The sequence below is a fragment of the Stomoxys calcitrans genome, chromosome 5 (genome assembly GCF_963082655.1).
Source record: "Stomoxys calcitrans chromosome 5, idStoCalc2.1, whole genome shotgun sequence".
NCBI lineage: Eukaryota > Metazoa > Arthropoda > Insecta > Diptera > Muscidae > Stomoxys > Stomoxys calcitrans.
The window spans coordinates 45,072,805-45,092,947 of record NC_081556.1 but is presented as its reverse complement, the minus strand read 5'-3'; the positions used below and the strand labels follow the sequence as shown (position 1 = coordinate 45,092,947).

General features: G+C 39.9%; 2 protein-coding genes across 3 annotated transcripts in view; one reads left to right on the top strand and one right to left on the bottom strand.

Annotated features, from left to right (window-relative positions):
* The window catches only part of LOC106088096 (protein EFR3 homolog cmp44E), a gene marked incomplete in the record, with an annotated part of 58,223 nt that overhangs the window by 4,470 nt on the left and 33,610 nt on the right, over positions 1-20,143 (bottom strand). Inside the window, 5 exon segments of one of the 2 annotated variants that reach the window (XM_059370281.1) lie at positions 9-471; positions 536-1,399; positions 3,930-4,060; positions 4,263-4,304; positions 10,089-10,340. In XM_059370281.1, the coding sequence (XP_059226264.1) occupies positions 9-471; positions 536-1,399; positions 3,930-4,060; positions 4,263-4,304; positions 10,089-10,340 (1,752 nt within the window). 2 annotated transcript variants of the gene reach the window in all.
* On the top strand, positions 14,832-15,733 carry LOC106088097 (large ribosomal subunit protein uL16). Its single transcript, XM_013253406.2, has one exon. It carries the CDS (start codon positions 14,897-14,899, stop codon positions 15,551-15,553), a length of 657 nt encoding a protein of 218 aa, XP_013108860.1. The 5' UTR covers positions 14,832-14,896; the 3' UTR covers positions 15,554-15,733.

The window sequence follows — 20,143 nt, the reverse complement described above, 5'->3', positions numbered from 1 at the left end:
CAACCCACCTTTGAGACACCCGGTGAACTGCTAATACTATCTGCATCTCCATTATAGGCTGTCAAATCAGCCGAGCTATTGCGTTGAGTCATAGTATTGCTAACCGATTCGACCCATGAGTGTCTATGACCAGGATTATCCATTTGATTGAGGGAATAGGGAACGCCAGTTTGCAAACGATTGAAATCCATGCCGGCACTTTGTAAACACTCGGCCAAAGCCATCTTGTCGATGGCCAAATGTGGTAGACTTAGATTATAGGTTTTGTTCGATTTTCTTGAGTCCAAAAGGGGAGGCAAAAAGTAGGTAGCCTCTTGTTTGCGATCTTCGATGATCTTTTGCGCATATTCGAGCAAACTATTGATGCCAGTGACACGGGCAATCAGAGTTAATAAAGCCATGGCAATTATATTAAGGCAGCATTTGTGTATGACACTTAAATCATCGGAAGTGGTGGCCACTTGTTGAATACTTAAGGGACAAGAAGAAATGTTTTATAGAGAAAAAAGTCCATGATACAACCAAAAATGCTTACCCCAATATAAAGAGCAGAAATTCTTGCACTGTCTCCCCACAAGCCATTTCCACAATCAGCAATGCTGCCGTATTATAACTTGAAGTCAGTGAATCCAATTTATCTGATAGAGCCATGCTATCAATTAAGGCTTGCATTATATTTGCCCCATACTTATGAGTGAAAATAATATCCGAGCGTGAAGGAGTCTCTTGGGAGAGCGCAGCATACGGTTTTATGCTAACCGCACTCAAAACTTTCTCATTCTGATGACGATCCAACAAAGCCTGGAAAATTTGCATAACAATAATACGCGTAGGATCGTGGGGAGCACGAGCCATTTTCAACAAAGGCTGTAGGAAACTGGCCGGGAATGCCTTTTCAAAGGACACAGTGCTGTATTGCGTACCCACTTTCAGCAGGGATTTCAAGAGAATATTCTGCAGCATTTGATCGCCTTTGCTTTTCTTCGACAAATCCGGTACGGTGTTCATAATAAAGAGCATAATTTCGATTTTCTGATAATCCGGGTGGTGATTGGCAAATTCACCCAAAGCATTGATGAGAGCCTCTTGATATTGCGATTCTTCGGGAGTAATTTCCGATGTAGTACTAACACTGGTCCTCAGATGTGTCAGCAAATTATTGATAATATCCAAAGCCGAAGGTCCAACACTTTCACCAGCAGCAATAGCGATGATTTTCGACAAGACCACAGCCAAGGATGTACGTGTCTTGGGTGAAGACTTGAAGTTGCTGTCTAAATGTTGCATGAGAGTTTCCACCACGGTGTACGAGTATTGTGGCTGTATGGATATCATAACAATACGGAATGTGTGTATGGCGAATGTATTGGGCACCCAAAGCTCATGACGATCCAAATGGCTGAAAATGTAGAAATGGTAAAGTTGAATATCTTAGATAGAAAAATCAATTTGTGTTTGTTTGTTTGTCTGTTCCGTATAGACTTAAAAACGGCTGAACCGATTTTCTTGAAATTTTTACAGATGGTGCATAATGATCCCGTGGTGAAAAAAGGGTACTACATTTTTTGATTTCTGAAAGGGGGGGGGGGGGAGGGGGGGAAGGGTCCTCCCCCTTACGCAAATTTTCAGAAACGCCAGGTCTCGGAGATGGGTGGTGCGATTTAAGCGAAATTTTGTCTGATCTCTTATATTAATCTAAAAAAAAAATTTGCTATACAAATTCCGAATGGGGAACCTAGGGGGGACGCCCCACTCCAAAACCTACCAAGTATATATATAGACCAATCACAACAATATGGGACTCAAATGAAAGGTATTTAAGATTATAAAACATATCTGATATCCAATTTTCGGTCCAAGTGATTTTCGGTCCTAACCCCCAAAACACCCCTAAATCGGACATTTTTACTGACCATGGCAATATGGGACTCAAATGAAAGATATTTGCGAGTACAATACGAATTTGACATCCAAATGTGGGATCAAGTTTCTGGGGGTCCACCGCTTCCCCAAAACACCCCCCAAACAGGACTTATTTACCGACCATGACAATATGGGGCTTAAACAAAAAGGTATTTGAGTGTAGAATACGAATGCGATATCTAAATGTGGGACCACGTATTTGGGGGGCCGCCCGTCTCCAAAAACACCCCCAAAGAGGACGACCATAGCAATATGGGGCTCAAATGAAAGTTATTTGGGAGTAAAACACGAATCTGATATCAATATTCGGAAAAAGTGTCTATGGCGCCATCCCACCCCCGTAACACCACCCAAAAAGGGCGTATTTGCTGACCATTGCAATAAGGAGAGAAAGAGGTATTTTAGAGTGGAACACGAATCTGATATATATTTTCAGGGCCAAGTTACTGGGTGGCCGCCCCATCCTCTATAACAACCCCCAAAAAGAACGTATTTTTTAGGGGTCGGGTGACCAGCCAGCTAAATTGTTATATAAGTTTCTTATTCTGCTTTTAAGTAGCTATTGTTTAAAACCCATATTGTTCCAATCGCTCTACATATCCGTTTGGGGGTAGTTTTTGGAGTGGGAGGCTTCCGGGACTTGACCCCAAAACTTTATATAAGTTTCATAATCTACTTCTGGTTATTTGACCCAAAGTTTTATACCAATTTTGTATTTTTGGGTTACCATATGTACCCTTATGGTGAGAGTGTTCAAAGACAGGTTGCAAGGTGGATTCAGATTCTTCAGCATCAATGTAGATTCCGTCGGGGCGCATCTCTTCGGATCACCAGATCACAACCTGGCGCATCTGTAAGGATCATCAGATTGTGCAACCGTCAATTTATTGTGCATTACGAGAGTGATACAACTAGGAGCAGGTGAATAATGAAACGATACCGACCATCAAGTGCTTCAAAATACTTGGTGTTACATTTGCCAGCTCTTACACATTCTAACCACATGACACAGCAATTCACGATAAAGTCAAAAATAAAAACAAGGTCCTAAAGTCACTTGCCGGCGGCAGCACTTGGGGTGATGACAAGAAACCTTGTTGACCACGTACATAGCAATAGGCGGGTCTGTGCTAAGTTATGCAGTACCATTTGGGCTGGTATCGCAGCGATCATCCAAATCATCATCTTGTGTATAGGTATCCACCGCCTATAAGCCTTAACGTGGATTTACATGATGTAGAGCGTGGGGTTCAGCACTACAAGAGAGAACCTCTAGATCAGACGGATCTAGACAACATTCATGTATACGCGGTAGCAGATGCGGTGAATAGCTACCGGGTGAATTGATCTGCCCCGGCAGCCCAAAGTAGTGCTGGCTCAATTCCGATCCGGCAGATGCAGCCGCCTCAACTCCTACAGAGCAAGGATTGTGTGTCCCGATTGTGAACTGAGACCATATGACATACGTCACTTGTTTAACTGCACAGCCAGACCAACTCGTCTCAGCCCCAGATCCCTCTGGACGCATCCCATCTTAGTTGCAGAGTTCTAGGATCTGGATATTCAACGGAATCAAGCAGACGCAAGACAGAACACAACCAGTGTCGCCGTTTTTGGTAGGTTCCCACCAAATTTGATAGATTATTATTTTCTTGCCGCTTTGTATTGTCGGTGCCGCCCGGCCCCCCACTGAGACTCTCCGTCCGATACTGCTGATTGTCCGCGACTGTCGTTGCAGCTACTCCGTATGGAGTATTCAACTATCCGCAACCTGTGAAGACGTCCGCAGGTAAACATCTCGTGATAGCAATGAACACCACACACATTGTACCTCAATGTTTCAGCTTGTGTGGTGCTCACAACTATTCCGTGCCGGGCAGGCTTCGGTGTACGTCCATAGTGGCATACGACGAATAAATATCCACTCCCTCTTTTCAACCTAACCTAACCTCGAGTTATTAAAAATATTTTAAAAATTCTTTTAAAACATAAAATATTGAACTTACCTCAAGAGCGGCTTCAAAACACTACGAATATGTCCAAATGAAGCACGACCAACCAATTCACGCAGCACCTCCTCGGCCAAAACAGGTGGGGTAACGGCTGTAGCATCTTCCACCGGGGTCAAATCGCCAGACTAGATATTTTTTTTAAATTGAATATAATTGTATTAGTAACTAAACTTAACCACGCTTAGTCTAGAGACATGTAATATTCAAACTATAGCACATTTACTTTAACATACATATCAAAACTGTTCTAAGATTTGCATTATTATTTGATTTTATTTTTCTATAACAATATCTATATAAATTGAATAAATTTATTATTATCATTACCGCCAGCATGTTTTTCTTCACAAACATAACGTTAACGCCAAACTTTTCAATTCACATTAGAACGAGAGTAGAGTGTTTAGGTGTATTTTGTGGGATTGTGTAGAAGCAAAAAAATTATTTGAATTCTTTTAGTTTTTGATTATTGAGTGAGCAGAATAGATTGATCGGATTTTGATTGGTGGTAAGTAGTGGACATTTGTGTTGTTGATTGTATTTTTTTTTTATTTTTATTGTGATTTGAAACAAATAAACAAAATTTTAAAAAAAAAAAAGAAAACGAAACAAACAACATTTGCTGAATCAAAAATAACAAATGCTTTTAAATATAAATGGCATATAGAAAGATATATATATATACAGTAGAGGTAAATAAAAGTTTACAAAAGAAAATTTCATTTTCGCTTAATTAAATTGTTTATGGATTTATTTTTATTTTATTTGTTAATTGTTTTTTTATCCTTTGTCAAATTCAATTAAAAAAAAAAAAAAAAAAACAAATGGGTAGGCTAAGTTCGGTCGAGCCGAATCTTGGGAACCCACCACAATGGATTCTGATAAAAAATTATACAAAAAAAATCTAGTTGAAGGCCATTATTTTATTCTACATACCAAACTTCTGTCAAACCAGCAAAAATTAAAGCTTCTACGAACCGAATAAGGATGATCCGGAGACCGGTTTATATGGGAACTCTATCAGGTTAAAGACCGATTTGGGGAGTATTTGGCACAGTTTTTGGAAGTCGTAACGGAACACCACATAAAAAATTTCATCCAAATCGGACAAAAATTGCGGCTTGTAAGGGCTCAAGAAATCAAATCGGGGGATCGGTTTATATGGGAGCTATATCAGGTTATAGACCGATTTGGACCGTATTTGTCACAGTTGTTGGAAGTCGTAACAGAACATCGCATGCAAAATTTCAGCCAAATCGGACAATTTGTAAGGGCTCAAGAAGTAAAATCGGGAGGTCGGTTTATATGGGAGCTATATCAGGTTCTTGACCGATTTGGGACGCACTTGGCACAGTTGTTGGAAGTGATAACAGAACACTATATGCAAAATTTCAGCCAAATCGGATAAAAATTGCGGCTTCCAGGGGTTCAAGAAGTCAAATCGGGAGATCGGTTTATATGGGAGGTATATCAGGTTAAAGACCAATTTGGACCGTACTTGGCACAGTTATTGGAAGTCGTAACAGAACACTACGTGCTCAATTTCAGCCAAATCGGTTGAAAATTGCGGCTTGTAAGGGCTCAAGAAGTGAAATCGGGAGCTATATCAGCTTAAAGACCGATTTGGATCGTACTTCGTAAATTTGTTGAAAGTCATAACAGAACACTACATGCAAAATTTCAGCCAAATCGGATAAAAATTGCGGCTTCCAGGGGTTCAAGAAGTCAAATCGGGAGATCGGTTTATATGGGAGCTATATCAGGTTAAAGACCAATTTGGACCGTACTTGGCAAAGTTATTGGAAGTCGTAACAGAACACTACGTGCTCAATTTCAGCCAAATCGGTTGAAAATTGCGGCTTGTAAGGGCTCAAGAGTTCAAATAGGGAGATCGGTTTATATGGAAGCTATATCTAAACCTGAACCGATATTGCCCATTTGCTATCCCCAACGACCTACATCGATATTAAGTATCTGAGCAAAATTTCAAACGGCTGGCTATAAATGCGATCTAGTCATGTTGCAAATCGATGGGCAAGAGTTGGGGACTTAGGCCGAGTACGGTTCACTGGATTAACACTGTTGTGGTCTGGCCGATCCTCACCTACAGGCACCATGCTCTCAAGATGTGTCTTCGCGGTATGTTGGAGAAGTTGCAGGATATTGCGGCGGTGCTGAAATCGGGGGCGAGGAGAAGTGCTCCGAGAGCAGCGCTGAATGCGATATTTGATCTGAAACCTTTGCACTTGTACTTGGAGTGCGCGGCGTTGAAGACTCCCCCAGACTGAGGGAACATGAGGCTCTTCGTATTTCGGGAATTCGTTTGTTTTGCGGAAGGCTCCTGGTGTGGGATGACTACGTGACATTGGCGGCGCGACTATCTATGTGCAGGGGAGGATGCTTTAGTCTGGAACCGTCCCGCCATTCTTGGGTGCCACTGTCTACACGAATGGGTCCATGCTGTATAGGGGCACTGGAGCAAGGGTTTTTGTTGAATTCTTTGGAATTATGCAGCCACATAGACTTCAGGATGGGTGCAGTGTCTTTAAGGCAGAGGTTTGAATGTTATCCTGAGTCAGAAGTGGTGGCCCTCTCAGACTGTCACGATTTATGGGGATAGTCGGGCGGCGCTAAAGACCCTAGCTAGGGGTCGCGTGTGGTTGAGGCTTTTCGGCAGATTCAAGGTGCGTCTCAAACGTTTGGGGCTGCTGTCTGATTGTACTGAGTTTAGTGCCATCAGGGGCATGTTGGCAAGCGGCTGGCGAACTGGCAGGGATGGAGTCGGGGAGTGTAACTCCCATGGTGAACCCTGCTTTGAGTTGGATGTTTGGAACGGGGACGCTGATTTTTTTCGAGCTGGGGAAACGTGACCGTGGTTTGTTGCTGGGAGCCCTAAGCGTCCACTGCATGACATGACAATGAGCTCGAGATGATGTGGATTTCTGCAGGGGCTATGAGGATGAGGAGGACTTGGAGACGGTTAAGCATCCAATGCCTCGCGATAACGGGGAGAAGGCAAAGAATTATGGGGGAACACCTCTTCTCTTCACTAAGCTCTCTACAGTCTCTCAAACCCTGATTCATTCTGTTATTCTACAAGTGTCTGGTATGGCTGACCGGGCGGCCCTCTTCTCTTCACTAAGCTCTCTACAGTCTCTCAACCCCTGATTCATTCTGTTATTCTACAAGTGTCTGGGATGGCTGACCGGGCGGCCCTCTAGTCGAAGAGACTTCTTCGGCCTCAATGCCAGCTTTTTAGTTTCTATTCACGTTTTTCTAATGACAATAGACCAGAGTTCTCCGAGTGAAGCGGTTGGCAAATGTGGTTGCCAGGCGCGTGTCCTCTGATCTAACCTAAGCTTTTCGTAACATAGAGAAGTGGGTTCACGAAAAGGGTCTAGGCGTAAATTTGTATGAAACAGTAGAGGATTTTTTTAAGCATTACATACAAGGCACCCAAGGCGGCATCCGTCTCATTGGAAGAAAAGTTGCGAGACACTGGTGCCAGCGGCACGGTCTTGGATGAAACTCTGATATTGTTATCTGGTACAACTCTGGTATTGTCATCTGGTAGATGAGTGAGAGGTAGAACGGGTATGAGCGTCTACATTAAAGACCCAGTGACCAAGTTCTGCATCCGGCGATCAGATGGCAGTGTCAACGCCAGGACGTCGAGTGTGAACATATATACGGACAGTAATTTAGTCATTAAGGTAACAGCAAACGGGATTGTTAGGTCACGAACGGACATGGTGTGTATAAAGGATATTAACGCTTTATCTGAGCATGATACAATTTGCATCATTTGGTTGCCATGTGATAGCCTAGTTAGGGATTATGAAAGGGCAGATGACTTAGCTGTTAAGGGCAGAAGATGATCACAAATACGACGAAAATCATATTGAGGATCTGGATCGTGACAACACGAGGCTAATCCTGAGAAGTAGTAAAAAGATTAGAACAGCTTTAGGCATCAAAGCTTTAGGACACATAAGACTAAGGACACATTAATGCTGAATAGGTGCGGAAAGTGATAGCGCCAGTAAGGCATACGGGGAGACGACGAAACGTTGGAGAATTTCCTATGTCACTGCTTAGCTTTTACTGCTTAAAGACTTAGATGTTGAAACGATACAAGACCTAGGGGCATAGAATGTAAAACGATTAGGGATGATGTGAGTAGCATGGAGTTTCTGATAAAGATTTGTTCGAGGTAATTTTTCATAACATAGCGCGATTAAGGCACTGCTTAGCTTTCGCTGCTTAAAGACTTAGATGTTTAAATGATACCAGACCTAGGGGCATAGAATATAAAACGATTGGGGATGATGTGAGTGGCACAGAGATCCTGATAAAGATTTGTTCGAGATAATTTCTCATAAAATAGAGCGCAGAATAGGTTGAGCACTGGCTTTCGTGTGTGTCTGTAGTGTCATGGGGCGGGTTTGAGCCCGCACGCTTTTGTCAACCTAGTGGAATAAGTCAAAAGTAGAAACAAGGTCAAGTCACTTGATGGCAGCACTTGGGGTGCAGACAAAGAAACCTTGTTGACCATGCACAAAGCAATCGGCCGGTCTGTGGTAAGTTATGCAGCGCCAGTGTGGTCTCGTCAGCTTTGTGACGCGCAGTGCATAATATTCAGATCTTTCAAAATGACGCCCTCCGAACTGCGATGGGCTGTCTCCTCAGTTCTCATGTGGACCACCTCCATCAGGAGACAAAGATCCTACCAATGTCTAAGCAATACCTTTTGGGCTGTTATCGCAGAGACCACCCAAATCATCATCTTGTGGATAGATACCCACCGCCCAGAAGCCTTAAGGTAGATCTACATGATCTAGAGCGTAAGGTTCAGCGCTACAAGAGAGAACCTCTAGATCAAGCAGGTCTAGACAACATTCATGCAGACACCGTAGCTAATTGCTAATTTTTCCACTAAGAAATGGGGGCAAACTTCTCACATATCAATGAGTAATGCACTCATTCCAATTTAAGCTCAATGATAAGGGACCTCCTTTTTATAGCCGAGTCCGAACGGCGTGCCGCAGTGCGACACCTCTTTGGAGAGAAGTTTTACATGGCATAGTACCTCACAAATGTTGCCAGCATTAGAAGAGGAAAACCATCGCTGGAAATTTTTTCTGATGGTCTCGCCAGGATTCGAACCCAGGCGTTCAGCGTCATAGGCGGACATGCTAACCTCTGCGCTACGGAGGCCTCCCGGTAGCTGATGCGGTAAATGGCTACCGGGTGAATGTAGTCCTTGGAGAACGACCGCCTCCAACTAAACCTGAAGAAATTTACCTCCCCCGTCAAACCAGAGTGGTTCTGGCTCAATTACGTTCCGGCAGATGCAGCCGCCTCAAATCCCCCAGAGCTAGGATTGATGCCGACGTGCAAGATGTATGTCTCGATTGTAACCAGGGACCGCATGATACACGTCACCTGTTTAACTGCACAGCCAGACACACTCGACTCAGACCCAGATCCCTGTGGACGCACCCCATCCTAGTCGCAGAGTTCCTGGGACTTGACACTCAACAGAATCAAGCAGACGAAAGATAGAACACAACAAACTGCTTCAACATTAACAACAACAACCTTGTGAATGAGAATATTACCAAGTAAGTAGATTTTAAAAGCAATCTGGCTGGTTCAATGGTACGAAAAAGGCATCTTTACTAAACCTTTTTTTATAGAAAATTTTATTTCTACAGGAAAATTTTGTCAAAATTTTATCAAAATTATATTTCCATAGAAAATGTTGGCAAACTTCATTTCTTTAGAAATTTTTTTTTGAAAATTTTCTTCCTATAGAAAATTCTGTAAAATTTTTTTAGGAAATTTTATCAAAATTTTATTTTCTATAAATTATGTAAAAATTTAATTTAATGTACCTATAGAAAATTGTTTCTATAATTTTATTAAATAAAACTTTCTTTTGCAATCTATTGATTATATTTTTCTAATTTTCTTTTTGTAAACTTTTATCCCTTTACTGTAAATCAAAAAAATTGCAAAATTGCTTTCAACTCGCTTTGACTAGAGTGCAAATAAAAATCTGTTATTAATTTATTTTATAGAAAAAAAAAGTATATAAAAGGCATGATATGAGTTATAGGCAAATAAATTGCATTCATATTTTATTCTCACCTGCATATTAAACAAAAGCGAGGGTACAATTTTCTCCATGTGCTGTTTTTCCCATATATTCTCAACCAAGTCATCGGAAACGGTTTTACGTATCACACCTTGGACACCTTTAATACCAGCCAAACGAATACTGTCACGCAGCTCAATGTTCTCATTGTTCCCATGACACATGGATGAGAATTTCGAAATGAAGAAGTCGTAACGACGATGATAGGAAGGAGTGTCCTCGTTAATGTTGGCAAATTTCACAAACTGTAAAACGACAAAGACAAATGGCAAATAAAAAAAAAAACAAACACAAGGTTAATAAAATTTATAAATGGCTTAAATGAAATAAGATATGCATAGATATGGTTTGGAATATATTGTCTTCATGGGACCATAAATGGGAGAGACACTGACACCAAGGAAATTGTTAGTTGACCCCGTTGTTAAGGTCAAGGGTGACTAAATAGGATAATGAAAAGCTAAACTATACATATGTGTAAAATTTGTATGGGTTCAAGCTGTCTGTATGTATGTATTGTATCTCATTAGGAAGGTAATTTGGAATATTAAAAGTTGGGGACCACCTACAGTTTGAAATATTTAATGAAGATATTCATTATTATTTCTCGATTTAGGGTCTTAGGCCCATAAAAGCCACATTTATTATCCGATTTTGCTGAAATATGGGACAGTGAGTTGTGTTAGGGCACTCGACATCTTTCTTCAATTTTGCCCAGATCGGCCCAGATTTGGATATAGCTGCCATATAGATCGATCTCTCAATTTAGGGTCTTAGGCCCATAAAAGCCACATTTATTATCCGATTTTGCTGAAATTTTGGACAGTGAGTTGTGTTAGGCCCCGTGATTTTTTGTTTCAATTTGGAGCAGATCGATCCTGATTTGGATGTAGCTGCCATATAGACCCATCTCTCGATTTTAGGTCTTGCGCCCATAAATGGCGCATTTAATGTCCGATTTTGCCAAAATTTGGGACAGTGAGTTGCATTAGACCCTTCGACATTTCTCTTCAATTTGGCCCAGATCGGTCCAGATTTGAATATAGCTGCCATATAAAATTTTTGGGAGCAAAATAGGAGCATTTATTATTCGATGTCACCGAAATTTGTGACAGTGAGTTGTGTCAGGCCCTTCGACATCCTTCTTCATTTTGGCCCATATCGGTCCAGATTGGAATATAGCTGCCATATGGACCGATCTCTCGATTTAGGGTTTTGGACCCACAAAAAGGCGCATTTATTGTCCGATGTCGCCGAAATTTGGGTAAATGAGTTAAGTTAAGCCTCTCGACATATTTCTGCAATTTGGCGTATATCGATCAAGATTTGCTTACAGATGCCATATAGAACGATCTCTCGATTTTAGGTTTTGGGCCCATAAAAAGGCGCATTTATTGTCCGATGTCGTGGAAATTTGGAACATTTTTCTGCAATTTGGCCCAGATCGGTCCAGATTTGGATATAGCCGCCATATAGACCGATATCTCGATTTCAAGTCCAGGCCCCATAAAAGACGCATTTATAATCCGATTTCACTAAAATCTGACACAGTGACTTATGTTAGGCTTTTCGACATCCGCGTCGTATATGGTTCAGATCGGTTTATGTTTAGATATAGCTACAAAAAATACCAATATTTTGTTGTACACAACTGAATAATTACGTGTCCAATTACAGTCGTGATTGAAATCTTTGCAGTTTTCAATTGAAAAATTAATTGATTTAATTAATAAATTTAAAAATTCTCTTTGCTTTTGCTGCTTTTGTGGGATTTGTTTGCAGAGTTGCATTTTCCAACGCGACACTCAAAAAACAAAGCACAACGCGCTCATTCTGTTTTGGCCTTAGGGTCTCGAACGCACATCAAATAGCAAAACAAACCCATAATTATTTTACACGCTAAAAACTTATAAGATATTGGGTTGCCCAAAAAGTAATTGCTGATTTTTCATATAGTCGGCGTTGACAAATTTTTTCACAGCTTGTGACTCTGTGATTGCATTCTTTCTTCTGTCAGTTATCAGCTGTTAATTTTAGCTTGGTTTAGAAAAAAAAGGTAAAAAAGTATATTTGATTAAAGTTCATTCTAAGTTTTATTAAAAATGCATTTATTTTCTTTTAAAAAATCCGCAATTACTTTTTGGGCAACCCAATAATTATTTGCTGTTTTATTTACCAGCCTAGCGAATTCGCTAGCTTATGGATGAGTAATACGCTCTTCCCGCTAAATACTTTAACGTTGGCAGCACTGACACCACATCCGAAATAATTAAATGTCAACAGAACAAACAATATAAATCATTTTAATTTTAAATAAAAAATGTTTCTAAGAGTTCGTAAATGTGATTTTATTAAAATCCTAAGGAATTTTGTCACTTCAGAGCGTTCAATCAGTGTATATATGTGTTGAGTTCTTCCTCTTTTAGTTTTGTCATTCAAATTGAATGATGACACAATATCTCTTAATAAACGGCGATAAGACTAGCCGCTTAGCGAAACGAGAATAACAAACATTTTTCTCCATACAAACTAAGCGCAAAAATGCGCTTAAATGGTAAATATGTTACTGATTTGTGCGTGCTTATATTATAGTAAAGACTAGGATGAAGATATGAGTATGGGTCAACCTTGTTGCCTAACATAAATATATTTCTATAATTCATAAATATATTTATATAATTCAGGAGAGTGATTTTTGGACCCAAAGACTAAATACAAGCATTTATAAATTTCTTCTATTGAAAATTTTAATACAAAATTCAAGTTTTTGTTTATATATTTTAAAATTAAGCAAATAATCAGTTTCAAGCGTGAGAAAATACATAGATAAATATTATTGCCATGTTTTGATTGCTATAACATTGTGTGTAAAGACCCATGATAATAGAATTTGACCGTATCAGCTTTTTGTAATCGAGACTTGCGCATTGAGACTTTTTAAATGTTGGCATCACTGTGCTTTAATTGATTATAATTTTTGTCTCTGAACACTTCCAGTGCTGTGTTTAGTTAGCACTAACAGTCATAGTTGTATTTATACGCTAAGGGTTGGCACTCTAATCGGCTTTTCACGTGAACAACTGCCAAACTTTATATAAAAAAGTATGAGGTAAAAACATGTGAAATAAATCCACTTTTTTCGCTAACGGCTTAAAAGGAGCACTTAAAAATAATTAATCCTAGTGTAATATGAATGTAAGATAGAGCTGGCACAAAAAAAATCATGTTATGTTTAATAAAATGATATTTTGTTAAAGTTTTTCGCAACTATTTCGAAAGCTGAACAGAATACACTGCTTACAGAAGTGAAAGCGTCAAATTGATTTCTGTTTTTATCACTACCACACAAGGAATAGGGTATGTCAGTCCGACTTAAACATATCGAAGTTATTGAAGTAAAATTTTTAGACGATTTATTGTCTGTCAGCTTTTATCACGCTACAGCCACTACTTCACGTTAAAAATGCTTTTGAGCGTTCCTTTGTGAGCTTTGTTTACTCCTCAATGCGCTCATGCTGTTTTTTATACCATCTACCATAGGATAGGGTGTACTAATTTCTTCATTCCGTTTGTACCACCTCGAAATATTCGTCTAAGATCCCATAGTCTGTCCGTCCGTCTGTCGAAAGCACTCAAACTTTCGAAGGAGTAAAGCAAAGCGCTTGAAATTTTGCACAATAATTCTTACAAGTGTGGTCGGTTGGGATTGTAAATGGGCCAAATTGGCCCATGTTTTGATATAGCTGCCATATAAACCAAACTTTGGTCTTGATTTCTTGAGCTTCTAGATGGCGCAATTCTTACCCGATTTGGCTGAAGTTTTGAATGTGGTATTTTAAATGACTTCGAACATGGTTCATAACCTGATATAGCTGCCATGTATACCGATCACTTAATTTGAAGTTTTCAGGCTCTTGAGGGCGCAATTATTACTCAATTTTTGAGGTTATATTGCCCTATAATCTGAACGGCACGGCAAATATGGCCCATATCGGTCAATAACTTGATAAAGCTCATATATATATTCGAAAATTACTTTTATTTTTCGAGTTTACTTTCGGTTTGTTGTGCGCTCTACAACAAGCGATTACTGGTTTAGGTTTATGTCCATAGTGGCATGGGCGGATTAACATCCATACCCTCTTTTCAACCCAACCTAATTCAAAGAACTTGAAAAATGCGATTCATGGTGGAAGGTATATAAGATCCGGCCCGTCCGAACATAACACCTATTTATTTGTTGCCTTTAATTTACCGTTTTCGTATTTGAAATATAACTGTTCTGAATAACTTTGTTATGAAATATGACCCTGGAAAGGAAAACAAACCCATTCTTAATTTCGAAACAAATAATTTAGTTTGTGTGTAAAATATAAATAGGGTTCAATCCATTCTCTATCAATGAATTTATATTTTTTTAATTTTTTCTTTTGCTTTTGTTGGACGGGTAATAGATTACTCATATACCAGGACTGATGACGCGTTTATGTTATTAACTAATAATTGTTTTCTATTATTTAGTGTGTCAATGAGATAAATTGTGATTTTTTTTTAATTTTTATAAAAAAAAATCAAATTTTCTAAACTCGCATATCACAGCCATTAAATAAATGAACGCCATGCGTCGTAGCACTACGCCCAAGCATGACATGTTTAGTCATCACACAGCATTGTATTTTTATGGCGAAAAAATGTGACTCACTCAAACATTCTTACTGAACACTACTCAGCTGTGTTCAGTCACTTCCTGTCATATTTCTTTCTTTCTTTTTTCTGACGGAGTAAAGTTCGGTTGGAAAAAATGGGTCGCCGTCCAGCGAGATGTTATCGTTACTGCAAAAACAAGCCATATCCTAAATCACGTTTCTGTCGTGGTGTACCCGATCCCAAAATTCGTATCTTCGATTTGGGCAGAAAGAAGGCTGGTGTCGAAGATTTCCCCCTGTGCGTGCATTTAGTGTCCGACGAATATGAACAGCTCAGCAGTGAAGCCTTGGAAGCTGGCCGCATTTGCTGCAACAAATACCTGGTGAAATTCTGCGGTAAGGATCAATTCCACATCCGCATGCGTTTGCATCCATTCCACGTTATTCGCATCAATAAAATGTTATCGTGTGCCGGAGCTGATAGGCTCCAAACTGGAATGCGTGGTGCCTTTGGCAAACCCCAAGGTACTGTAGCCCGTGTACGCATTGGACAACCCATCATGTCGGTGCGTTCCAGTGACAGATACAAGGCTCAAGTCATTGAGGCTTTGCGTCGTGCGAAGTTCAAGTTCCCTGGCCGTCAAAAGATCTACGTCTCAAAGAAATGGGGCTTCACCAAGTACGAGCGTGAGCGTTATGAGGAATTGCGTGATGACAACCGTTTTGAATCCGATGGTTGCAATGTCAAATACAGGCCAGAACATGGACCCATGGCTGCCTGGGAAAAGGCTCAACGTGATGCCATGGCTTAAAACACACACATGCAAGGTGGTGTAAATTTGTATAAATTTTGTTAAACAAAAATGAAAATGAGAACCCCCCCATAACAACACAAGTGAACATCTTTTGTGAAAAAAAATAAATAAATTTCTTTAAATAAACAAGAAGTGATGGACAGTCGATTTTGTTCATTCGCTTGGAAAAAAAATTTACTCGTGGCTTGTTTGTATTATTGTGGAAAAACTGGGAAATGCATTAGTGTTGTGGCGTAAGTATAATGCTTAAAACAGGGGGAATGGTAATTGGGGGGGATCCCGAGGTTTAGCTGAAACATGTCCTGTATTCCCAGGTAAGAGTCAATCACTGTTATTTATTCAATAACATTTTAATTTGTTTTTCTCAAGCAGGTGTGAGCGAGTACATGGAATTTATTATAGCCTGGGAATAGCAACATGTAAAGGAATATAATAATGTGTAGTTGGGGTTACACATCGAAGTGTTGGCCATTGCCTTGCAAAATATTGTGTCATTGACAAAACACTAGTCCCCAGAGAAACTAATACGCAAGCAAGGCTACCTCATTTTAAAGGATTTGAATTCATTCTGTTGTCACAGAAATGGGAATGGCTATGGTTACCTTTAAACAACACAAATTGGCCATTGCTTTTATGCATACTGAATGAAATATATATGGAACTTATCCCTATTGACGTAAGGGGCGCCTTACAAATGTTTATGGAAACAATTGCTGAAGAAAGTTAATGATATACCCTACGATTGTGGATAATTTTCAAGAACGAAGCTATATATGAGCAAGTTAAATTTCATAAATTTTGCCTCTATTCCTTGATGGAATGTTCTTGGGCAATTTCATAATGTTATTAAAACGTCATCCGCACAAAAGATGAATCACAGAAAATTAGCATACAAGATCCCGTGTGGTTTTAGCTTTGCACTTAACCCATGTATGCTTTGTAAAAGATTGTTATTGAGCTGCATTAAAGTAGACATGTCTTTAGTAAAATATGGTCATTGCGAAAAGCCTTTAGTACCCCAAGTTATAGCACATATTTCCCTTTTGCCAGAATTTGTGCAGTTAGTGTGAGTAAGTTTGTTTGTAACGCTCAACGTATTTAGTTTGATGTGATAATTTATTCTGGGAAGAGCTACTGCATTGCATCTGTTTATTTTTAGTCTACGGAAAAGAATTTAAGAAGAAAAACAAAGAACAAAGATCTTTGAAGCAGTCACAAGAAAACGCCGCAAACATCTCAAACTATAATGTGCTGCGTCAATATATGAATGCTTTTACAAATGTTTTAAATCAAGCAGTATTGTCAATGTGTGAAGGAGATAAAAAAATTAAATATAAGACATGATAAATACAAAGATGGGATTAAAATGAGATTCTTTAAGCAAGGAAGCCTATTTTTAAATATGCAAATTTGCCCTCATATCAATTAGTGCTGACTGATTCAAGTTGAAGCTCAATTATAAGGGCCGCGTTTATGGTTATGAGAAAATACGTCGTACAAAATTTCAGGCAAATCGGATAATAATTGCGACCTCTGCAGGCTCAAGAAGTCAAGATCCCAGATCGGTTCATATGACAGCTATATTAGGTTATGAACTGATTTGAACCATACTTGGCACAGTTGTTGGATATCATAACAAAACATGTCGTGCCAAAATTCATTCAGATCGGATAAGAATTGCGTTCTCTAGAGGCTCAAAAGTCAAGACCCAAGATCGGTTTATATGACAGCTATATCAGGTTATAAACCGATTTGAACCATACTTGGCACAGTTGTTGGAAACCATGAAAAAACACGTCGTGCGAAATTTCATCCAATCGGATAAGAATTGCACACTCTAGACCCTAGATCGGTTTATATGGCAGCTATATCAAAACATGGACCGATATGGCCCATTTACAATACCAACCGACCTACATTAATAAGAAGTATTTGTGCAAAATTTCAAGCGGCTAGCTTTACACCTTCGGAAGTTAGCGTGCTTTCGACAGACAGTCGGACGGACGGACGGACATGGCTAGATCGACATAAAATGTCACGACGATCAAGAATATATATACTTTATGGGGTCTCAGACGAAAATTTCGAGTAGTTACAAACAGAATGACGAAATTAGTATACCCTCCATCCACATCATTTAAGGTCGATTTAGTCATGTCCGTCCGTCTGTCGAAAGCACGCAAACTTTCGAAGGAGTTAAGCTAGCCGCTTGAGATTTTGCACAAATACTTCTTATTAGTGTAGGTCGGTTGGGATTGTAAATGGGCAATATCGGTCCACGTTTTGATATAGCTGCCATATACACCGATCTGGGGTCTTGACTTCTTGAGCCTCTAGAGAGCACAATTCTCGTCCTGAAATTTTGCACGTGGTGTTTTGGTATCACTTCCAACAACTGTGCCAAGTATGATTTAAATCGGTACATAACCTGATATAGCTGTCATATAAATCGATCTGGGATCTTGACTTCTTGAGCACCTCTGGAGAGTGTAATTCTCATCCGATTTGGCAGAAATGTTGTACAATGGCTTCTCCCATGACCTTAAACATACGTGTTCAATCTGGTCTGAATCGATCAATAGCTTCATACAGTTTCCATATAAACCGATCTCCCGATTTTGCTTCTTGAGCCCCTACAAGGCGCAATTCTTATCCGAATGAAATGAAATATTACACAATGACTTCTACAATGTTCAGCATTCAATTCATTTATGGTCCGATTCGGACTATAACTTATTTTTTATTCATTGTCTTTTGTTTGCCTATTAAGAGATACCGGGCAATGAACTTAACCAATGCGATCCATGGGGGGGGGGGGGTATATAAAAGATTCGGCCCTGCCGAACTTAGCACGCTTTTACTTGTTTTGTCTGTTTCGTATAGACTCAAAAATGGCTGAACAGATTTTATTGAAATTTTTTACAAATGGTGCATAGTGATCCCGTGGTGAAAATAAGGTAGAGTGGAGCCTCCCCTTACCATAATTTTCAAAAAGGCCAGATCTCGGAGATGGACCGTGCGATTTAAGCGAAATTTTGTATGCTCTCTTTTAGTAAACTAAAAACAAAAATTTGGTTTCCAAATTTCGGATGGGGTACCTAGGGGGGGCCGCCCCACCCCAAAATCTACCAACTACATTTATAGACCAATCACGATAATATGGGACTTAAATGAAAGGTATTTGAGAGTGGAAAACGAATCTGATATTCAAATGTGGAACCAAGAGTTTTGAGGGCGCCCCTCCCCCAAAAAGGACAAATTTACCGATCATAGGAATATACCGCTCAAACAAAAGTTCTTTGGGAGAAGAGCACGAATCTGATATTAACATTCGGTAAAAAGTGTCTATAGGGCCGCCCCTCCCCCAAAGAGGAAAAATTTGCCGACCATATCACTATGGGGCTCAAAAAAGATATTTTAGAGTAGAATTGGAATTTGATGTATATTTTTAAGTCCAAGTCTCCGAGTGGCCCCTCAACACCCATAACACTCCTCCCTAACCGGACGTGTTTGGCGACTACGGAAATATGGCACAAAGCTATTTGGAGTACAGTACAAAACTGATATCAGCATTCGGGACAAACTGTCTAGGGGACGTCCCAACCCCATAACAATCCCCCAAATGGGACGTGTTTGCTTACCATGACAATTTGGGGCTCAAAGAGAGTGAAGCACGGTGTTAATAGTTTTTAGGGCCTACCCTCGAAACCGGCCATATTTGCTCATGATTGCAATAAGAGCTCAAATGAAAAGTATTTTAGATTAGAAAACGAATTTGTTTAAATTTTTTGGGGCCAAGTGTTTGGGGACGGCTCATCCCTCTGCTAAAATATTTTTTAAGAGCTAAGTTTGGAGGATGACTCCACACCCAAAAACACCCCTAAATCATACATATTTATCGACCATGGCAATATGGAGCTCATATGAAAGGTATTGGGGAGAAGAACACGAAATTGACACCAACTTTCAAGACCAAGTATCTTGGGGTCCACCACCAAAACACCCCCAAAGAGGACTTATTTACTGGCCATGACAATATTGTGCTCGAAAGGAATATGGGAGTAGAATACGAATCTGATATCCAAATGTGGGACCAAGTGTTTGGGGTCGCTTCGTCCCATAAATAAATGGCAATATGGGATTTAAAAAGGTGGTAAGTAGACCACGATACAGATAGTTTTTCAGGGCAAAGTGTCTGAGGGACCACCTCATCCTCCAAAACACCCCAAATCGGACATACATGTTTACCGGACATACATAGTTCTGGGGGCCAATACTCCCCCTATCCCACAACCTGGGGGTCTCTAGGGGTCTTCCCATTCACCGATTTTTGCCGTACTTGTCACAGGTGTCAGAAGTCATAATAAAACACTATATGCAAAATTTCAGCCAAATTGGATAAAAATTGCGGCTTGTAAGGGTTCTAGAAGTCAAATCGGGAGATCGGTTTATATGGGAGCTATATCAGGTTATAGACCGATTTGGACAGTACTTAGCACAGTTATTGGACGTCATAAAAGAACACTACGTGTAAAATTTCAGCCAAATCGGACAAAAATTGAGGCTTGTAAGGGCTCAAGAAGTCAA

What these genes read in the sequence shown, in the direction of transcription:
- LOC106088097 (XM_013253406.2), top strand. Translation starts at nt 14,897, where the DNA reads ATGGGTCGCCGTCCAGCGAGATGTTATCGTTACTGCAAAAACAAGCCA.